At 40.4% G+C, this 23,513-nt stretch overlaps 1 protein-coding gene across 6 annotated transcripts in view; it reads right to left on the bottom strand.

Annotated features, from left to right (window-relative positions):
• RGS6 (regulator of G protein signaling 6) overlaps positions 1 to 23,513 on the bottom strand; it is a 488,602-nt gene that overhangs the window by 113,455 nt on the left and 351,634 nt on the right. For 5 of the 6 annotated variants that reach the window (XM_038407253.2, XM_038407254.2, XM_038407247.2 and 2 more), the window contains one exon: positions 1,190 to 1,240. In XM_038407253.2, the coding sequence (XP_038263181.1) occupies positions 1,190 to 1,240 (51 nt within the window). Of the gene's footprint in view, positions 1 to 1,189; positions 1,241 to 9,062; positions 9,253 to 23,513 lie in introns of those variants that run through there. The other variant, XM_043516621.1, reaches the window with a different exon arrangement.

Genomic DNA, 23,513 nt, shown 5'->3' with positions numbered 1-23,513 from the left:
CAGCATTTCTCAATCTGAGATCTGCAAAGGTACTCCAGGGGGTCTGTGGACCCTGCTGATCAACTCTTACCCCCACTTCCAGTGCCTCCTCCATACAGCTGTTCCCCAGCATGCAGGAAGCACTGGGAGGGAGGAACAGGAGCGGAGATGGGGGCAGGTGAGGGAGGGAGCAGAAAGAGGCAGGGAAGAGGAGGGGCAGGGGTGGAGCAGGGGCAGGAAGAGGTAGGGAGGGGTGGAGCCTCGGGTTAGGGGTGAAGTGGGGGTGGGGCCTGGGGCTGAGCAGGAGTCTTGGGGGTCCGCAGCAACATTTTAAATCAAAATGGGGGTCCTCAGGTTACTAACGTTTCAGAACTGCTGCACTGGAGAATCCATTGCTCTCAGCAGATCTGATGGTGGCTCACAGTCAGACTTGGTGTACCCCTCAGTTCTCCAATAAAATTATACAAAAGTGAAAACCAACCTTATAATATTGGTACGACTCTACTGAAAATGTTAACCTGATGATTTTAATGTCCCCATTACAGGATGTCACACTGCTCTACATTGTGAAATTCAATTCAAAGCACATTGTACATTGCCATTAACAAGAAACCCATTCCAACAGTGAATCCCAACATTTCTCTAAATTATACAAACAGATGCCATACTGCTAACAGCATCTTTATTAATATGGCAACAAATTATAAAAAGGGAGCAAAGGGCTCTACTCGGAGGGAAATGCACGGAGGCAGAGCGATGCTGTTTTGCAACTTTTGGTGGCACATGTGGCAACTTCAGTTCCCACTCATGGAGGCTGCACATCAGGGGATAGCTCCCCAGCTGATGTAAACTGTCAAAATTTCATTGACTTCAGAGTTATGCAAGTTTACACAAGTTGAGGATCTGCCCTGAGGAGTACAGTCAGGGCCCCAGTCTTAGAGCAAAACAGACCTTCTCACCTAGGTAAATGTTTAACAAATGGCTTGAAAGCATTGTATAGGATTCTAGAGTTAGCAGGACAAGGTTCTACAATTCACTGATCTGCTGAGGGACCGTAAATATGATTCATGTCCCTTTCCTTCCCACTTCTCTCCTGATGACTACAACCTCATTGCTTTATCAGCACAAGACTCAGTGGCAGGCAGGTAACTAGAATCTAATGCCACATACACACTACTGGTAGGTCATTCAGTTTCAACAGTCATATTACCTGGGTCCTCAATGCTGAGGTTCTTCATGAGCCACTGCACAATGTCAGTACCTGCAAAGACAGAAATGCCCTATACATGTAAGACTGCAAATGTTTGTGGAGACACACTATGTTTAAACAAGAAGAAAAGATATAGAAATTCAGGTCAATGCATTTCCTTTCCTATTCCCACTGCAGGCTTGAAGAATCTCTTTACCTGTGTGACACTATTACACATTTATTTATTTAGAGTTATAAACCCGCACAGGTGGCTCATATGATGGACATCTTGATTTAGTTTAAATTACACAGCATGTGAATGCCACAGAATCTACTCTCCGCATAAGGAGTTAGGCTTGTGAAAGCCACTATTATATCTCAAAGAAAGAAAAGACCTCATTGCTCATTACTAACACTTTCACCCATAACTGTCAGAGGTGATTCCTAGGCTAGAGCAATAGAACAGAGCAGCTAGTCGAAGACCAGGGGGTGGGGAAATGACGTATGTGACTGATGTGAACTAAGCTCATGTCTTGGGGAAAGAAGTGAGACAATGTGTGCTGGGAAGGGGGAGGGGAGGGAGTTCTCTTTCAATGTGTTGTTTGCTAGTGATATCACTGGAGGTTTGTGGACACTAGGGAGGAGAGACTGGGTCTGGGCTTTTCAGCTCTAGTCAGGTACAACAAATGCAGTTCTCTTGTAAGAAGTGTAAGACCTTTAGAACTGATTCCCTAAATGCACATGGCCACTCTGCTGCCTGCATGAAACACATGGGAGCAGAAAATGTGTCACTATTCATAGGCAGATCCTATTACTGATCAGTAAAATGTAACATGATGGGATACAAAATGTTGCCACCTTCTTTAAACCATGTACTGAACTGCTAACCATGATGTAGGCCATGTCTCGAGTAGGCATCCAAATCCCCTAGCCAGCTTTGTAAAACACAACCAGTGTGAGTTGTCCAAAGTCACACAGCAAGTCATTGGCAATTTAGTAAGTCCATACTGGAGCCAAACTGGGAAATCCCACCTTCCAATACAATGCACTGATTCCACATCACTGGATATTGACAAAATGGCAAGACTTCTTCAATGCACATTCAGTTTAACTAGAAAGATTTACACCCATGCACAGTTTTTCAGTACTCACAATAATATGACATTATCTCGTGCTTTATGAGCTCAGAGTGCTATACCCACAACAACTAATTACCATAGGGTTCAGTCTGCCTAAACCAAACCAGAGGAATTATCCCTTGCATGAAGCACATCTTGTGAGTTCAGATTAAGGATCACAGAAATGATTCACAACATTCTAATATGCCAGAACAATGAAAGATAAGGACAGGGAGATTAGTGAGTACTTTGGAGATTGAAGGGCAAACTCAGGGTTGATGTATTGAAAATGCCAGTCTGACTTGGATGACACTGCACCCACTTAAACGAGACTTAGCCAAAACAAGTGTGAAAAGACAAAGAGAGCTGGAATATGTGAGAAAAGGTTTTAAAACAATTGTGTTGATGAACTGATCTAAACTAGGTTGGAGATTTCTGTACAGAAGTTGAGATTTTAAATAGAGATTAGTATGAACGATAAAGATTGGCTGTGCTTTTAAACTTCCCCAAAGTTCAGAGGAGTTTAGATATAAGGGTCGGTTCAGGCCCATCTCTAATTTAAAATTCTAGATGGAGGGGAAATAATAATTGGTTCCTGCTATATATTACTCCATAGTCCATTCACTTAGTTCCTACATCAGCAGCCAATATGGGGGTATTGGCTGGAGGACTCATTTTCCCTCTGACTCCATTTTTGCCTTGATTAGACATGTTACGTTGCCACTGCTAAAGACAGTATGTTCAGCTTAATGCATTTTTTAATTATGGAGAAAGTTAAAAATCATGACACAAATGAACCCCCCCATACATAATCAATATTGTATTGATCAGCTCATAAGGAGCAGCATGTGGAAGCAAGCACAGATCCCAGAGTTTGTTTTGTCTGCAAAAAGGTATGACAATCCCATGAAAAACTTCCAAAAAGGGATCATTTTGAAACTTGTATTCTTTTTTCTCAACCCCATTTTCATTGATCCACCCTGAAAAATTATAATAGTGTGGAAAGTTTACTTGCTGTTTAATTTTGTTGCCATTTTATTGTGATCCTTATAACTTACTGGTTTACAGCTCCTGTTAAACCGAAAACTTCTATTTCAACCTTACTGACGGAATTGTGAGCAGCCACGCAAGAATATATTGCTATTTTGTCAGCCCTCTGATACCACACAGTATATGAAGGAACTGAAAGCATAGCCCAAAAATAAATCCAAAACCATCACTTGAAATCATGGATCTTAATCTGTCTTGGTTTTTAAAAAAAAAAGAGAGTCATTTCTGAGTGTTACCAAGAGATTGGAAGATTTTATGGCCATTCTCCAGCTTTCCTGAGGAAGGCAGATTATCTTTCTGCTGAGTTTGCTATTAATTATCTGCCAAGACCAATTATTCAACCTCAGGACAACGACAAGCCTTTCTTTCCCCTGTTAATTACTGTCACTTTAATACCCATGTCACTAATTATTATTCAATCACAATGAAAACACTTCGCCCCCAAAACCACTTTCAATTTATAGGCTTACCTTGGCTTCAGATCTACCTCTGCAATGGGCTGTACCACTATAGCCCAATCTCAGCCATCTACAAAATACTAGTTAATGCATCTCTCAAATTATCAAGTTTGCATTTATCTATAAAAGTCAGGGTAGGGGGAACAAGTTCTCTTTAACAAACCCCTTCTTCTTCATGTCCATGATACAAGTTCTTTTAAAGCCATTCATCCATAACTAAATTCCTCTCAGAATCTCATGGTCTCCTAGGGACCATGCTAAAAGTTCTCAAACAATTCACTTTACCAAAGAAGGTCTCTTCTAGCTGTTTTCTAGGATCCATATTCTCCTTTTCTTCCCTGCTTTCCTAATAGCTCACTTTACCTGATCACTCTTGTTACAGTATGTATGGTAACACCCATTGTTTCATGTTCTCTGTGTATATAAAATCTCCCCATTGTATTTTCCACTGCATGCATCTGATGAAGTGAGCTGTAGCTCATGAAAGCTTATGCTCAGATAAATCTGTTAGTCTCTAAGGTGCCACAAGTACTCCTTTTCTTTTTGCGGATACAGACTAACATGGCTGTTACTCTGAAACCTGCAATTTAATAGAATACTTTGGCTGGCCTACTTAATCCTGCCAAGTTTCAAGTTCCTACTACAAACTGCGGAGGCATTAAAGATATTTTTTAAATAATTGGAAATGTTTTTATAATGGAAAGTGTCGGTGACTCAAAATGAACAAGTTGCTACCACTCCCCCCACTATAATCTATACACATACATTCCTCTGTGACAATATACCCACTTCAGGGATAGTTAACAGTCTGGGGACATGTATTTCCCCTTTATATAGAAGGACACTATTGCTTTAGGCTGTTGTTTGAAGCAGCTGTAGGTGAAGTTACATAACAACACTAAGACTGAATCTATCTGAACATAAGGTATAACTATATCGATTCAGCTACTTATCTGGTTTAGAGACAGAATAATAAATTTATATTTCCTGCCATTTCCTCCTTTACTTTTGGCCTTAGCGGTCTCATAATGGTACCTAGAGTTTCCAAAAGGCCAGTGCCTGTCAGCATGACAAATAGCAAGCTAGCCATGAAAAGATAAAATACAAAGGAATGTTTAAGTGGCGTGGCCCCAGTTGGGATGCATTTAAGGAACTGAATCACCACAGCTATACTTAGCACCTTTTCTACCCTACCTAGCCTGATCCTCTTCTTGTAGAAGAGTCAGTCCTATTTTGGGAGGGCTATTTGGAGGGAGCTAAATGAAGCCATGATGGGATTCACCTATCTCCCTCTCCCTGCACTGGAATGGAAAAAGGAACAAGCACAAATAAGTAATTGCCACTAGCAATACCTAAAACCCCCAATGACTCCTGCATATAACAGAAAACTTGAGGGGTTTGTTTACTAATCAGTGGACTGGGTGTATTCCTAACTTGTCAGAGTACATTTTCAAAATCTCACCACACATGTGTATGTCACTGCATATATTTCTAGGCCTTGGTCCCTAGTGAGAGGAAAACTACTTTATTTGTAAGAAATACAAATATAATTGGAGAGAATATAAAATTAATTCTCTGAAGAACAAAGAACCCAGAGGCTCAAAATAGTTCTTAAGCTTTAAAGGAAATGCAGAAATGGAGACAGAGCAGGAGACAGGCTTTTAAAAGGTTCAGTTTTTCTTTTTCTGAGTTACTCAAAAACCTGAATAATGATCTGGGGCAAGCTGCTAAGCATCAGTGACGGGTTTCAGAGTAGCAGCAGTGTATGGTGGCTCAATGCCCAGCCTCTGCAGTGATTGGGAGTATGAGACCTCAAACTACCCAGCTGTAGCATTAAGAATGGAGGACTTAAATTTGCCACTTCAGGAGCGAATGAGGTAGTGGTGCAATGTACCCCTACTTCCTTCATTACATACCATACAACAACAATTCCAGATCAATTTGCTATACAGTTCTGCCTCATTCTTTGTCCAACATACGCACTGAATGAGACAGGTTCTTGAAGAAAAATACTATATGATCAGGTAATAAAAGACTAGATTATAATGCAATGAAAGCACAAGTAATGTTCCACGGCCACTCTTAACTTTATTCTTTCCTCCTTGATGAGTGCTTAACTTTAAAACCTTAGCATATTTAAAGTGTGTTTTAATGGAAGTTTCAAAAACGTGGGTTTTTTTCAAATGAAAAATGAAGAAACTAAATAAATTAGCATAAAATAAATTCCTGTGTGTTCATCTGGAGGAATGTTCATGTTTGCTAGACAGCAGTGGAATGCTCTGGACAGGCACTATATAAGCAAGCAATGAACCAGAAGCCTTTGCCTCTTTCCACACACAACTTTCTATACCATACAGAAGATGGCAGAAATCCTTTGGAGTCACACAATTTTCTATATGCCCCATGACCCACAGTACTTATTCACTAATTATAGAGAAAGATGCGGCACTGCCTACAAATTTTCCTAAGTTATGCATATAAGCAGAACCTATTGACCATTGGCAATCACTGAGAGACTGCCTTACAAAATTCAGTGTGCATGGATACATGTTCAATACATGTTCAAACGCTCATAACTTTGACCAGTCACAACTGTCTCCAGAGCACCACAAGGCAGATCTGTGACAATCTCCCCACCAATTTCCATTTCTCCCATCTATCACAGATGTACTAAAGCTGTTTACAAAAGTCAGTTCTGTCTCTCTTTTTTTTCCTTTCTCCAACAACAGCAAAAGTGTAGTTTTCCGTCTCTCATTTCATTCTTGAGAACAACTGAGCTGTTTTGGCACACATTTTTCAAAACATTTCTCCCAAACTAACACTAAACCTATCAAATTTATTTCACAGCAGAAAGATTGAAAAAGTCATAAATATCAAAAATGACCTTTTACAATATAAACACTTTTGCACACTTAACTATGCAGATTATTCCATACTCTGCTAATAATGACATCAATAAATGATAAATGGAATTGCACCAATGTGTATCTGAGGGGAGCATTTGCCTCCATGGTGCATCTGGGAATGATGGGGTTAATTTTCATGCTTTCACTTCCAGATGTACAATTGTCAACTTTGGTTGGACAAATTCCTGGAGATTTCATCATATGACATAATCTTTAATTGAAGATGAATCTTTAATTCCTGGAGACTCCAGGACAATCCTGGAGGGTTGGCAACCCTAACCAGATCATGTTAGAAAACAAACAAATAAAACCACCCTTGCTGAAGGACAAAACTGTTTACTATGGAATCTCCCAGGATGGTTTATTTCATCAGAGCTCAGTCCTACAGCTTTTCTTTGGCAACCCCCTCAGTGGAAGTTTTGCCTGGGTGGGGAGTTCAGAATCTTGGGTGTAGTACATATTTTGTGTAGTGCTCCAACTTTTGTGATGGAAAAGTGATATCTCTTTGACTCTTCTTTACACTGTGTCACAATATAGGGAAACAGTTTATAGCATTTGGCTGCAAAAAATAATGTAAACACATACTAGGGTCAGCTTGAAAAGCCCTAGCACTTCTGCCTGAAAGTGTGATAATTAACCCTCCTCATTAGCACTGATAATTGCATTACTCAGTGTCAGCATGGAGCCTCATCACAGCAATAGCAGCATGGAATTTTTAGCAATTAGGATTTTCTTTACATTATGTGCACTTTAAGTCTTGCCTGTGCATTATTTAGTATTATGGCAGCACCTAGAGGTCCTATTGTGCTAGTACCGTATACATACAGAATGAAAGGACAGTCCCTGCTCCAAAGAGCTTACAGTCTATGTAACAGTTTACAATTTAAGCCCCCAAGTCTACAATTCATAGCATGATGGCAGATTGCTGCGCCAGCTCAGATCCCCCCCTCACCTCCTTGGGGATCCACACAGATATAGAAGTTTGCCTATCTGCAATAAACTGCAGGATCAGGGGTTAAATAGTGATCATAGTACTATGAAAAATAACAAAGGATTATACCTAGTGAATAGGCAGTCCCTGTCCCCAAAGAGCTTACAGTGTAGATAGCATTGTATTTCAAAAGTACTACAAAAATAATAAAACAGCTGGATAGCTAGATTACCAAAGTACTATATCAACACTGTGGGAGTCTAATGTCATTGCTCTCATGGCTTATTTTATAAAACCTTCTTGATAGACTCATATAATCATAAATCATCAGTTGATATCCTGCTTACTCACAACCTGACAGGCAATTCTCAGCAGGCAAGTATACGATCTGCAAAAGGGTGGTGAGCACAAGAACTAGACAGGAGGAGACTTTGAAAAAAAAAAAACCCAAAAAACCCCAATGTTGATAGGCCAAATTAAAGCTGGAGAATGCAAAGGATACAGCTCAACTATCAGCTTATTAAAGTCAAAGAATAAATACTGTTCTATGAACTAAACTTACAAAATTGAAACAGTACTGATAATGTGTTTCTGTAAAATGAAACACTCTGCCATCAACTTTTATTACTCTCTTATACTTTGCTAAAAGCGGTGCAAGAAATTTTGAAAAATCAAAACCTAATCAAAGCCTGTAAAAAAAGAAGCTGTGTTCAATCAAGATTAATCTAAGGGGACTATGAACGTTTTACTGGTTCTTAGAAGTTCAGAAACACTGGGGCTGGAAAAAACCCAGCTGCTTTAAAGATAAAAAAATTATCATGGCTTATAACCTCCCATGTTTCCTGGCAACGCTCTTGTCCTCAGCAATGTGATTTGGGAAATGCAAGTTATAATCCCCTTCTGCTTGAATTGATTTGTAGGTGAAAAGCTCTGAGAGGCAAAGTGTAGGGAAATTCTTATTATGCAAATTTTGTCATTTTCAAGTACAATAAATGTATCTGAAATTTCCTATAAGGAGCTTGTTATGAAAGTGATTAAACGAATTTATATAATGCTCTTTATCTTGAAAACCTTCAACATGTATTAACTAATTCTTGCACATCCACTGTGAGGTAGAGAAGAATTATTTAGTCCTTTTTACAGAAAGAGAAATTGATGGACAGAGAGATTAAGAACAACATTTCAAATGAGGTTGTCTAATGTTAGGTACTTAAATCCATATTTACTGTAGACATCTAAATAATTGGCCTGATTTTCAGAAATGCAGATTATTCACAACTTCTATTAACTCTGGAAAATGTGTCGTACTGAAAAAAGATTCAAAGTAATCATTTAGCTTCTCTGCAATGACCTTATCCTCTTTAATTTCTTCCTTAACTCCCTAGTAGGACAGCATCCTTCCTGTTTCTAAATTAATTTCTTGTTACTTACTTTTCAGTGTGTTGGCCGATTAAAGTGATGTTATCATTGATTACAGTTCATTTATTTTCTACATTTTGCTCCATCCCATTAGTAGTTTCCTGAATGCTGATTGCATAGAGAGACCCATAGTACAAAGCATTGCTATAGGCATCCACACAGACAGTTTATCACTTTGAATTAACAAGAACTGAGATAGCAGAGAAATATCACAGACAACACTGTTTCTGGGCTTTTTCTGTAGCCCTCCTTCTCTTCTTCTTCCCTGCAAAAGCCATTCTGAGAATGTTGGATATGGAGGAAGGTAGGAAACGATTGCTCTATTATAGGTGGAGCTGGTTAGTTAAGGTTGTCTAACTTTATTATAAGACCCTGTTTTCAGCTGTGCATAACTTTGCCAAACTAACTGTTTGGGTCAAAATTTTCCATGTCAGATGTCTGCTTCAGGCTGAATTATTTTGTAGTTTGAGCTACAATGGTTCAACTGTTTCCAAGAATGAGGTAAAAGAAAAATATATTGTTTTGCCCATGTTAAAGAAATCGTATAGCCATTTAGCTAAGAAGCTCTAGTGTCCCCTTACTCTGGAGAAAGAATTTTGAAATTTAGCAGGGGGCTGCCCGGGTATCAGGGAGGGGCCTTTTTCCATCCCTGTGAAAATTTGCCCAGGTTATAAGCTTGCAAAAAATCTCAGTTCACACATGCTTTGGATTGGGCTGCTGGAAGAGAAGTGACGGTGTCATGGTTAAAGCAATTGATTGCTGTCCTGGAGAACTGGATTCTATCCCTGCCTCTGCCACAGAGTTCTTGTGTGATACTGAGCAAAACACTTGAGGCAAAATTTTCACAGTTGTGTGTTCTTCCTTTTCTGGGTGCCCAAGGTGAGACATTTGGGGCTAAACTTGCAGAACTGCCAAAGGCTCACAACTGCAGCAGACTTGGAGCTGTCCTTTGAACATATGAAGTGCTATAAAAAAAGGCTAAGCACTCTTAAAAATAATCAGGCCCTAAGTACACAAAATTAGTGGATACTTTTGACAATTTTGGCCTTAATCTCTGTCCCTCAATTCCCGATATATAAATTGGGATTAATGCCACTCCCTCTTTTCACAGGGGTGTTGGGAAGATAAATTCATTAGTGCCTGTGAAGCACTCAAATACTATAATGAGAACACCATAGTACCACTCATGAAGAAATTAAGAATTCTGTCTTCAGTGCAGGGTTTGGATGGAGTGAGATAAATGAGGCGAGGGCTACTCGTTGAATGTGGAGGATAAAAAGAAATATTGAATAACTAGCCATTCATTGAATGAGGCAGAGCTCCTGTGGAAAAAAAAGAGTGTAGTTAAAGACTGTCTTGTAATGCACACACACCAAGGCAGCAAATTAAGGTTGCACAAGAAATTTTAACTCTGACTTTAACTCCTAATTTTTGAGAGCTTGATTTTGCAACATTAATGTTTGTTTAACGAAGGTGTGTATGGTGGTGGTGGGTTGTGTTTTGTGGTGTTTTTATGTAATACTTTTAGACAAAGCAGAAGAATCACCTATTAACATGACAGGAAGCAACACATTCAGTGGTCTTTTCAGGTAAATGGTACAAGTGCATCATATGGGGATATAGCAACTAGAGGGCCCAATTACCTTCTCCATATGATAAATATGTAGCAAACACTCTGCTCCTCTCCATGTCCCACACTTGCGTGTTGGCTACTGGCTCACCTGTTGGACAGATATGCCATTCTCATTCATCCATTCCTTCAGCTCTCCTGTACTAGTTAAGGTCTATGACTTTCTCTGAAGCTGTTTAATGGTATTCTCTAAGTGAGGTGAGATGCATTCTGAGAGGCAAAGCTTGCACCATTACACAAAGTGCAACATTTCCATGTGTCTTGTCTCATCTGACACCAAACTTGGGCAGCATAACACCCCTCTGCTGCTTCAGAGAACATGCCAGTAAAAGTAAATGGATACGCTAATCAGATTATAGAGGGTTAACCTTGTCACTTATTGAAAGCCCATTAAAGTGAATGACTAGGATGTTTGTCTTTCTCCTTGGTTTGTTCTTGTCATTGAAGCAAGATGGGCAGCACTTCTGCAAGAATGGAAAAATTCTCTCACAAAGAGGGGAAATGTCCCAGACCCAACTTGTACTGTAAGGTGTTGAAGCACATTCCTGCTGCAAAGGAGGTTAGAGGAGAAAGCTTTGGAAGGGGAACTACCACACACTGTAATCATGGGGAAGGAAGGGGAAAATAACATGAACAGCAGAAATCTCATAGAATGAGACCCACGAAAGACTCAGAACTGACACTGTTGTAACTAGGATCCAGGCAGAGATTTCAAAGCTTCTTCAGTTTTGATATAGTTTTGATTAGTTCATAATGTAAAGGGTGCAATTTTAAATCTCTCAACATTCCAGTCAGTAATTTTGGTCTTTCCTTCCAATATATTTATTTCATACAGACAGGCACACGCAGAATTCGGCTTTATACATCTTAAACAGATAGAGATTAACATTTCAGGATCCCTCGATCCAAAACATCCCTCTACCAGGCCTCCTCCCAAATGGGCTCTTTGAACTTCCCCTCCCTGATCCCCTGGACAGACTTTTGGGGTATGTCAACACTGCAAATAAAAAAACCCCACAGCTAGCCTGTGCCAACTGACTCTGACTTGCGGGGCTCAGACTAAGGGGCTGTTGAATTGAGTTGTAGACATTTGGGCTTAGGTTGGAGCCAAGGCTGTAGGAACCAGCCAGGTGGGAGGGTCCCAGAGTTCAGGCCAGAACCTGAACATCTACATCGCAATTAAAAAGCCCTTTGGCCATGAGCCCGGATCAGCTGGCACGGGCCAGCCGCAGGTGTCTAATGGCAGTGTAGACATACCCTTGGTTTCTCATTGTTGAGTCAGGCTGCTCAGATCACTCATACAGAATTCTCGGGGTCAATGCTCAGTCTCCTGCTAATCCATAGGCTGACAAAGCATTCTCACACCCAAAGGAAATAAAGCAAAGCATCACTGAAGACCAACCAATGAGTGCTGAGGAATCCAACTGGCTGAAAGTGAGCTAAGGAGTTACAATATCAGTTATCCTATACTTAGGACAAACCAATATAGGCCCTGGATTGGTTGAGCATTCTGACATCTGCTTTCAGTGAGGTGCCAGGCCACATTCTGATATCAGTTACAGTAGTGTATATCAGGAGTAATTAAATTGATTTCAGTAGTTAGACTATGACTGATTTACATTGGTGTAACTGAGATCAGAATCAGGTTTGCTGTCTGCAGAGACGGGCCTGAACCAAAACCCTAAATCTAAAATCTACAAACTTTGGAGGGGTTCAAAATCAGAATCTGGTACAGATTCAAATTTTGTGAATGACCCCCATCTGTATACCAGGCCAAACCAAAGCCCCAGAGGTAGCCCCCTCTCACAAGGCCAAAATCTGGGACAAATTTAAACAAAGGTTCAAAATTTCTGACTTGTGCCCACCTCTACACATCTCAGGAGATGGATCTTCCTCTCTATCTTAGGTATGTATTTGGCCATATGAACACCTCAAGAATCTTTAACATATTTATCCTCACAATGCCCCTGTGCAGAAGTTAAGTGCTATTATCCTAATTGTACAGATGGGAAACTGAGGCACAGAGAGGCTGAGAGACTTGCCCAGAGTTACACAAGAGTCTGCAGCAGAGTCTTCAGCAGAGTAGGGAATTGAAATTGGGTCTTCTAATGGCTAGGCTAGTGACTTAATCACTGGACCATCCTTCCTCTCCATTATTCACTGAATGAACATGAGAGATGGAAAAGTTTACTTTGTGTTCATGCAGCCTCAGCAGCAACACAGTTGTCAGCATTTACAAGAAATAGTCGATTCACCCAATCCATATTTTAACTTGCTGGCACACTGAATACTGACCTACCACAGACCTACCTCAGCTGGCACCTAGCTCAGCTGGCAAGCACTGCAGATGGTTAAAGATGTATTTTTCTCCGCATCTACATTTTTAATAATGTTAGACTTGCTTTTCCACCCTCTCTAGCATTAAATTACACCAAAAATGACTGAAAGCAGCTTGTATAATTTATCAGCTTGGCCTTTAGCCATACACTAACATTTAGACACTGCCCCATTTAGACACTGCTGTCAAAATAATTCGGCAACAAAAAGGCAAGGGAAGCAATTGAAACACTGCTGGAATCCGGGAGTTTGAAAATTCTGGTGTATATACATATTTCATACTGACAAGCTTTAAACGAACAAAAATGTTCTGTCATGTAAATCAGATCTTGATAGCTTTTCAATAGCAGATTCTCTTTTTAAAAGAGAAGGAAGAACTGTAAAACATCAAGGGACAGATACTTGATTGGGGTAACTCAGCATAGCTCCACAATTATCTGATTCTCCACTACCTCACATCTTGTGTTGTCATTTACACCTGCACCCAAAGGGAACCAAACATTACCAAATCCAAATGCTTCACTCACACAGTAGTGTATTAAGACATTCTTTGCAAAGGTATGAACAAAAATGCACAGTGCAAGGTAGAGGAGAAGCAGGCTCCAAATGACCCAGCATTTCAAATTATTTGGTACAATATTTGTTTACTAGAGACCTGACCCTGAAGTCTTTACAATAGCAAGGCTCTCATTGATTTCAGTAGGAATTCTGTCTGCACAAACACTGAAGCATTAGACTCTAAGAGCTCTGGCCATGATACATCACTATATTTTGCTAGGATCTAACAGTTCCACTATAACTGCATCAGCATTACCTGTGTATTGTTCTGGTGTAGATGCAGATTGAAGGAGAACCAACAGCTTTTCCACCATGAGAAGAACCCTCTGGTCCTGACTTCCTGCTAGTATTCTCCTCTCAGATAGTAAGGACAGCCATGTGCAGTGCTTGAGTTCAGCAACACCAGTAATACAAACTGGGGAGTTTAGTACCTAACAACCCTACATCTTTTATTCTTCCTTGTAAGTCTGCAAGAGTTGAAGTCTAAAAGATCAGCCATGAAAATAAAAGGTGCTGTACTGCATAACTCCCTGCCTTTTCCCATCTCTTAGCAGCTAGAGGCTCTAATCTTGCAAAAGCACCAATGTACTTGGAGTCATAGGGTATGTCTACACTGCAATGTAAGTCCATTTACACACAAATCTCTCAGACTTGGGCTTGGACCTACGTTCCTAGGACCCTGCGAGGCTGGAGGTCCCCAAGCCCTAGTCAAGCCGCGATGCAGGGTTCAAGCCCTATTACTTTTCATTTAGACACAGCCCTCCCTCTGACTTGGGGCCTGGAAGTCCATCAAAAGTATCCCATGGGCAAGCTTCCTTTGTCTTCTCTATCCCAAGAATCTCCGGTCGATTTCAGTGAAAACACTGCCTATGGCAGCAGCTCAGTGAGTCAGCATTAACTCGTCCATTGTCTTTGATCACTGAGCTGAAAACACACCAGCAGAAAGCCTTCTGTGTTTACAATGGAGACTGGAACAAGCCTTCCGCAAAGTGCACTGCTTCACGGTCACAGGAGCACAGCCAGATTTTGGAAAATCCCTGGTGTGAGGCCAGGAAAACTGTGGACTTTATGAAGAGTACCAGGAATGGCCATGCATCCCAGCAAATTGTGAAGAGGCTGGCAGGTTTGCAAATTTACTGGACCGGTGACCAGTGCAGGGAATGGATTAAGCAACTCAAGAGTGAGTACCAGAAAACCAGGGACCAGAACTGCACCTCAGGCAACTCACTGACATCATGCCTGTTTTATGAAGCATTTGATAGAGAAAAGGCATGCCAGGAGGCAAGAGGAAAGGTTCAGGCTCACTGCATGCTTGAGGACAGGGTTTCAGCAAGGGAGCAAGCACTTGCTTCGCTGTTACTATAACAGGAATGGCAGCTAAGGGAGGAGAATAGAGATTAGCAGAAAGAACTGTTTGAGCAGCTCATATCACTAATGATTGCAAGAGTGAATCCCCTGCATGTTACCCTCTGCTGCAGTCCAGAAGCAACTGGGAAGACTCTTGGCTGGGTGGCCCACAAAACCAGCCCCCATGAGTGGCAGGGCAAGGCAACCCACACTGCCCTCCATACTGAACCCATCCCCTATGGAGCCTCCCTCCCACCCCCACCAATAGCACCAAGCGCACAACAAATGGGGGAAAAAGGAAAAGGGGAACACGCAGCCAAGGGATATGCCACAGTAGGGGGTTTCTGGCTTGTACATGGCTTCACTGGTTGTACTGGCACCTTTTTTCCCCTGTAGGGTTCTGGTTTAGTGGTGTTTTGGTGAGGTTATAGCAGCTGGCCTGCCTGGGAATGGCTGAATGTTGTACTTTTCTAATATATGTTTATAAATACAGTTTTTCATTTAATCAAGAAAGTTTATTGCTAGCATAGTAAAGGTAAACACATCATCAGGAACAATTAGGAATTAGTATGCAAAGACTATCCCTCGATGCAGTTATCTATAGCAGTGGCTCTCAACCTTGCCAGACCACTGTACTCCTTGCAGGAGTCTCATTTGTCTTGCGTTCCCCCAAGTTCCACCTCACTTAAAAACTACTTGCTTACAAAATCAGACATAAAAATACAAACAGGTCACAGCACGCTATTACTGAAAAAATTGCTTACTATCTCATTTTACCATACCATTATAAAATAAAGCAACTGGAATATAAATATTGTACTTACATTTCAGTTTTCAGAGTAGCCGCCATGTTAGTCTATATCTGCAAAAAGAAAACCACAACTTGTGGCACCTTAGAGACTAACAAATTTATTTGAGCAGAAGCTTTCGTGAGCAAGCTTATTCTCAAATAAATTTGTTAATCTCTAAAGTGCCACAAGTCCTCCTTTTCTTTTTACATTTCAGTGTATATTATATAGACCAGTATTAAGAAGTCATTGTCTGTACTGTATTGTACTGACTTTGCTAGTGCTTTTTATGTAGCCTGTTATAAAACTAGGTAAATATCTAGATGAGTTGATGTACCCACTGGAAGACCTCTGTATACCCCCAGGGGTACGTGTACCCCTGCTTGAGAACCACTGCTCTATAGCAATTCATACCTCAATCACTCCTCAAATCAACCCATACTGTGAATACCACTCCCCCGACTCCTATTTCATAAGTGGTCATGCCATTCATAAGTACATTGCATGGAACAAAACTCCTCACCCCCTCTCCAACCACTGAACCCCCCCAGCCAATCAATGAGCCCCCCGCCACAGGCATATTCATAGAGGAACTATTCCCCCTCCTCCACTGCGTCATGCAAGTCCTCAATGTGGGAGCACAAAGTATCCCTGACTTCTGTTGCCTGGGTACATCCAGCTTCAGCTGAGATAGGTGCACTTGCTGGCTGAATGTACTGGTTCAGCAGCTCCCTGGTCTCATAGGTCCATTCAGGGGGAAATAGCTCACCTCTGGCTTCACAAAGATTGTGATGAGCTCAGCAAACCACAGTAATGCTGACAGCATCGATGACACTGGCATCCAAACAGATCTGTAAGCATCTTGAACAGGATAACAATCTGCCGAAAGCACATTCAACCACCATTCTGCACCTGATGAGATTGTAATTAAACCATCTTTCATCAGGGCCTCTGAGATCAGGGTATGGTTTCATAAGCCAAGGCAAAAGAAGGTATGCAGGGTTCCCCAGAACAATGGTGGGGACAGTAACTTCATTTATGATAATGTCATATGGTGGGAATAGTGCCCCAGCCTGTCCATGAATGAAGACTGCCGATTGGTGAAAAACACAGCATCATAAACTTACCCATGCAGCCCATGCTGACATTCATAAATCACTCTCTGTTGTCCATGAGGGCCTGCATAACAATGGCATAAAAACCTTTGCAGTTTATGTAGTCATTTGCTCCTTGAGGAGGGCAAACTATGGACACATGAATCCCATCAGTGGCTCCAGCACAGGTAGGAAACCCCATTCTCTCAAAGCCAGCAATTACTTCAGTAATAATTTTTATGCCTGCCACCTTGGGGTGAACCACATGCCTGATTGCCTCAGAAACTTCCACTGCCACTTTACCCACAGTCAGTTTTCCCACACCAAACTTGTTTGCACTGAAGCTAAAGCAGTCTGGGGTAGCCAGCTTCCAGACAGCTATAGCAATCCATGTCTGGACCAGCAAAAGTGGCCTCATGTGTGTGTGTCTCTTTATGCTGAAGGGTCAGGGCAAGCTGCTTACAAAGCTCCAGAAATGTAGTTTTCTTCAAGTGAAAGTTCTGGACCCACTGGTGGTCATCCCACATCTGCATGATGATGCGATCCCACCAGTCTGTGCTTGCAGTCCTGCTCCAGAAGTGTCAGTCTATGTAGGGGGACATCATGAGTGTCATGAGCAGTATCTGCCACCGAGACTTTGCCATTCCTGGGTACTCCTCCTCCTCCTGCTCCATCATAAGCTATATTAGGTGCCTTTGGTGAGCCAGAAAATGCCACCGAAACATCCACCAGTGCCCCATGGAAGCTTTGTTCGTTTTCTGACAAAGGAGGAAAAGCAAAAGCAACAGAAGTTCTTGAAAAATCACCTCCTCCACGTTGCTGGCTCTGGTAGCTAGGAGGACACTGAGCAAAAAGACAGCTTGGCAGGCTGCGTTGGTGGTCAGTTCAATTTTCCTGTAACGTGCAGGGTGGACATTCAAGTATCCCCATAGTGCACCATGGTCAAAGGGCTAGAGCAGCCACTGAGGCAGGATCAAGTAAACCTAGACCCTCCTCCCTGACAGGTGTTTGTCTAACCTGTTCTTAAAAACCTCCAGTGATGGGGATTCCATGACCTGCCTTGTAACCTATTCCAGAATTCAACTATCCTTTTAGTTACAAAGTTTTTCCTAATATCTAACCTAAAACTGCTTTGCTGAAGATTAAGCCCATTAGATCTTGTCTAACCTTCCGGGGACATGGAGAACAATTGATCACCATCCTCTTTGTAGCAGCCTTTAACATATCTGAAGACTGTTATCAGGTTGATCCCTCATCTCAAGACTAAACATGCCCAATTTTTTAACCTTTCCTCACTGGTCAAGTTTTCTAAACCTTTTATCATTGTTGTTGTTCTCTTCTGGATTCTATCCAATTTCTCTATAACTTTCTTAAAACATGGCACCCAAAACTGGACAGAATGCTCTAGCGGAAGCCTCACCACTGCTGAGTAAAGTGGAACAATTACCTCGCGTGGCTTACATACAACATTCCTATTAGTATACCCTAGAATGATATTTGCCTTTTTTCCAACTGTTGGTTCATGTTCAATTTGTGATCCACTCTAACCCTCAGGATATTTTCCCCAGCAATACTGCTGTCTAGCCACTTATTCCCCATTTTCTCTTTGTGCATTTGATTTTTTCCTCCTAAGTATACTACTTTATACTTGTCTTTATTGAATTTCACCTTGTTGACTTCTGACCAATTCTCCAATTTATCAAGGTCCTTTTTGAATTCTAAACCTGTCTTCCAAAGAGCTTGCAACACCTTCCAGCTTGGTATTTTCTGAAAATTTTAGAAATATACTCTCCAACCCATTATCCAAGTCATTAATGATAATAAAGTAGTACAAGACTCAGGTCAGACCCCTGTCAGACCCCACTACATATATTCTGTCATTTTGAGAGTGAATCATTGATAATTGATCTTTGTGTATGGCTTTCAAACCAGTTGTGCACCCACGTTATAGTGATTTTATCTAACCCACATTTCCCTAGTTGGTTATGGGTGTCATGTGTGACTGTGGCAAAAGCCGTGCTAAAATATCACATCTAAAATAAAATAAAAGATATATCACATCTATTACTTCCCTCCTACCAACTAGGTCAGTAATTCTGTCAAAGAATTAAGTTGGTTTGGCATGATTTGTGTGACACAGAGGCCTATTGGTGAGAACTGGCAAAGGGTCACTTTTCTGTAACAGTAATTCCTAACAGACCCAACAAACTCACTACACCCAACAATTGCTTACATAGCATTTAGCCAAAGAAGGTCAAGTGAGGTTCTAATAAAAGCTTGATCCTCATAATTGTTGTGAGATGTATGTATGAATGATATTTAAGGAGGTATGTATGACTACAGCTACACTACAATTTAAGTCAACAAATTTATGTTGCTCAGGGGTGCGAATTAGTCAATTTAAGCACCAGAGTGGACAGTGCTATGTCGGCAGGAGCGCTTCTGTTGTCAACATAGCTGTTGCCGCTTGTTGAGGGTGGATTAATTAAGTCGACAGGAGAGCTCTCTCATTGATTTAGAGTTGCTACACTAGAGCACTTACAGCAGTGCCACTGCAAGCTCTCTAGTGTAGCCACAGCCTATATATACCAGAAAACATGTTTTAAAGTCTGAATCGAAGCAGGGTTGACAAGCAGCCTGACCAGACAAAGGATGTATATTCACCTGTCTTCCTTGGTTCACATGTAAAATAGGCTTTGGAAGTACATTTGCATACAAAATCAACCTGAGGATGTGAAGGCAACATAAAACCAACATTCCAGAGAATAAACCTTGGGGAATCAAAGAGGAAGGTAAAAAAAGACACCCGCCACCCCCTTCATCCTTTACTGAGGAAGCAAAAAGGATAGTGCTTTTTGCATTCATGAAAAAGAGATCCCAGCCATGTCAGTTGGAGATAATCAGAAATTACTTTAGGTGAGATAAACTCCTTTAAACAAGGAGTTAGTCTGTTAAAATTAAGTTTAGACTCTAGGAAGATTGTTATACTTCTTATTTTATATGTAACCATTTCTGCTTCCATTTGTTAGCCTTACTCACTATCTCTTAAATTGTAGCCTTTAATAATAAATTTATGATTGTTTTCATTATATATATATATATATATATATATATATATATATATATATATAAATATTTACACCCAGACACACACACACACACACACACACAAGTGCTGGGATGTTATTTTGGATCTCATTCTAAGTTGCATCTAACAAGCTTGTGTGTGCACTGTTCCTTTCGGTACAGTTTACAGGGTAATTTCTGTGAATGTCTGGTGGTTGAGGGCTGCAGAGGAATGCCTCAAGGAGGTTCAAAGATTGGGGTGCATGTGTGAACCTGCAAGGCAAAGGAAGGGCTGTCAGAGCCCTGAGGAGATTGTTTGGGTGGCTAACAGACTGGTGGGGTCAGGGAGATGACACCCTGTTAAGCACAAGCAGATCTTCCTTTTGCTGGAGATAGGAGAGTAACAAGATGACTCAGTCCTGGCACCCTAAGAAAGCATCAAAAAAGTATCTTTCCAGGTATCAAAGTTAGGCTGATTGGGTTATAATTCCCCAAATTCTCTTTGTTCTCCTTTTTAAAGAGGAGTACTATGTTTGCCTTTCCCCAGTTCTCTGGGACCTCACCTGTCCTCCATGCATCCTTGGAGATAATCATTAACGTTTCCAAATTTGCTTTAGCTAGTATCTTAAGTTCCCTAGGGCGTATTTCAACAGGCCCTGTTAACTTGAATACATCTAACTCACCAAAATATTCTTCAACTTGTTCTTTCCCTATTCTGGCTTGTGTGTCTTCCCCCTTGTTGTTAATATTAATCATGTTAAGCATCTGGCACAATTAGCCTTTTCAGTGAAGACTGAAGCCAAATAAGCATTAAACAACTCAGTCTTTTTGGTGTTGTCCATTATTAGCTTTCCTTAGGAATCCTATTTGGGATTCTGCATGGGTGTAAGTGTCCAGGTGAGCAGATCCCTTTGCAGGATCAAGGCCATAGCTAATTTCTTCACCAATGACTCTTGACTCTCTGTATGAGACACATTTATTAAATTATTACCATTTGTTGCCTGTTGTAAAGCTGCTTGGCACTGTGCAGAACAAAGGGGAGACGTGGGCCCTACTACATGGAGCTTTCACTTCCAAGAGGTTTTTAGAGTTAGCATTAAACATTTAGAATATGTAAACCTATTCCACATCCAGTGCAGCATTTAGCATACATGTTATTTTTTTTTACATTTTTATTTTCAGTCACCTGGCATGGAGTTGTGTCCACATAAATGAGGGTAGAATATGTCCCTATATAAGGAGGAAATTTTATTAACCCAGCAACATGCCTGAACCTCTGCCCACAACTAGAATACCAATTGTTATGCTTATTGCTGAAAGCAGCTAGAAAGGCCTTTCTGAAACTTTAGCACAACTAAGAGACCAGGAGGAAAGGAGGATGTGAGTGACCACAAGGAGTAAACATGACCCTGTGCCTTCCTGACTTGAGTTTTTTCTGAAGCATGTAGTTTTGCAAGACGGAAAATCTGGCAAGAGTTTGCTATTGCTGTGTGAAATACATCTGGTTAACGGAGGGAAAGCTATGCACTACAGGCTGGAAAACTCCACACTGAATTTAGCTTCTGCTCAGCAGTTTGTTTCTTTTGACAAGCAAGCTATGCAATACTAACAAATTGGGTATAAAAAGAGGGAGAAATCTAAAATCAATGCACACTTGAACACCTTAAGTTCCCCTGCAGATGGAGGGCCCTCCACTGGACATGTACAGTTAGCCTCTTGAGACCGCCTCAAGCCCTTGTTTAACTATGAATTTGGGGTGATCTACTAATCTGTTGCAGACATGTGTAAGTGCTGGAGACTAAAGTTGCTTGCATCAACTATCTATCATCTGGATGGACTTGTCCCCATTTGATTTACTTCCTCCCACAACCTTGCAAAGAGTAAAGTTACCAAGAGCTTTGGATTCAGCAAAACCCTGGGTAACATCTAATACAGAAGCCCAATCCTATTCAACAAAGCAGTTAAGAATATTCTTAATTTTAAGAACATGTTTTAGTCCCATTGACATCATTTGGACTGAAGTATGTGCTGAAGTGCTTTGCTGAACAGGGATGGACTTAAGCACATGGTTAAATGCTTTGGTCAACTGGGGACAAAAATAGGAAGAAACTGGGTAAATTAAGAAAAGTGCTTATTTCCATTTATTCATCGCCGTCGTTACTGCTAGAGTTTTACTATTGGCGGAGACAGTACCACATGAAACCACAATTTAAAAATGAGATACCCCATACAACTAAAACGCCATCAAATTTAGGACAAAAACAAAACATACACAGGCTACAACATTTTAATTTGAAGAGGAAAGTGTTGATCCTTGAGTTGAAAAAATGCTCTCCAGTGGTATATTATGCCTAGCACAGCAATTCAACCTCTGCATGTGGATTTTCCTCGGGTATTTAATATCAGTAGATTTGGAACTCAGATGCTGCTTAAAATTTTAGTGCACTTCTTCATGTGTGTACATTCTTGATTAAATGGTCAGATAGATTTCTCACTGATGTCTATAGTAGGGCTTTCAAGTAATTAAAAAAATCGTGATTAATTGCATGATTAAAAAAATTAATCATGATTAATCACACTCAAACAATAATAGAATACTATTTATATGAATATTTTTGGATGTTTTCCACATTTTCAAATAGATTGATTTAAATAACACAGAATACAAAATGTACAGTGCTCACTTTATACTGATTTTTTATTATAAATATTTGCACTGTAGTTCAATCACTTTAAAATGTAAAATAACTGCATTAAAAAAAAACTTTAGAGCCTACAGGTCCACTCAGTCCTACTTCTTGTTCAGCTAATCGCTCAGACAAACGAAGCATGAAGGGGCATATGAATGTTTATCATATCTGGCACATAAATACCTTGCAATGCCGGCTACAAAAGTGCCATGCGAATATCTTTTCTCACTTTCAGGTGACATTGTAAATAGGAATCGGGCAGCATTATCTCCCGTAAATGTAAACTAACTTGTTTCTCTTAAAAAGAAAAGGCGTACTTGTGGCACCTTAGAGACTAACACATTTATTTGATCATAAGCTGAAGCTCACAAAAGCTTATGCTCAAATAAATTTGTTAGTCTCTAAGGTGCCACAAGTACGCCTTTTCTTTTTGCGAATACAGACTAACACGGCTGCTACTCTGAAACTTGTTTCTCTTAGCGATTGGCTGAAGAAGTAGGACTGAGTGGACTTGTAGGCTCTAAAGTTTTATATTGTTTTGTTTTGAGTGCAGTTATGTAACAAAAAAAATCTACATTTATAAGTTGCACTTTCACAGTAAAGAGATTGCACTATGGTACTTGTATGAGGTGAATTGAAAAATACTTTTTCTTTTATTTTTTAGAGTACAAATATTTGTAATTAAAATATAAAGTGAGCACTGTACACTTTGTATGCTGTGTTGTAATTAAAATCAATACATTTGAAAATGTAGAAAAACATCCAAAATATTTAATAAATTTCAATTGGTATTCTATTGTTTAACAGTGCAATTAAAACTGTGATTAATCACAATTAATTTTTTTAATCATGATACATTTTTTTGAGTTAATTGCGTGAGTTAACTGCAATTAATCAACAGCCCTAGTCTATAGGCATTTTGCCTGTGTGAAGCTCAGACCTAAGATACAAAC

Source organism: Dermochelys coriacea, chromosome 6 (genome assembly GCF_009764565.3).
Source record: "Dermochelys coriacea isolate rDerCor1 chromosome 6, rDerCor1.pri.v4, whole genome shotgun sequence".
Lineage (NCBI taxonomy): Eukaryota > Metazoa > Chordata > Testudines > Dermochelyidae > Dermochelys > Dermochelys coriacea.
The sequence above is the reverse complement of the archived record's forward strand: the minus strand, read 5'-3'. Positions and strand labels throughout refer to the sequence as shown.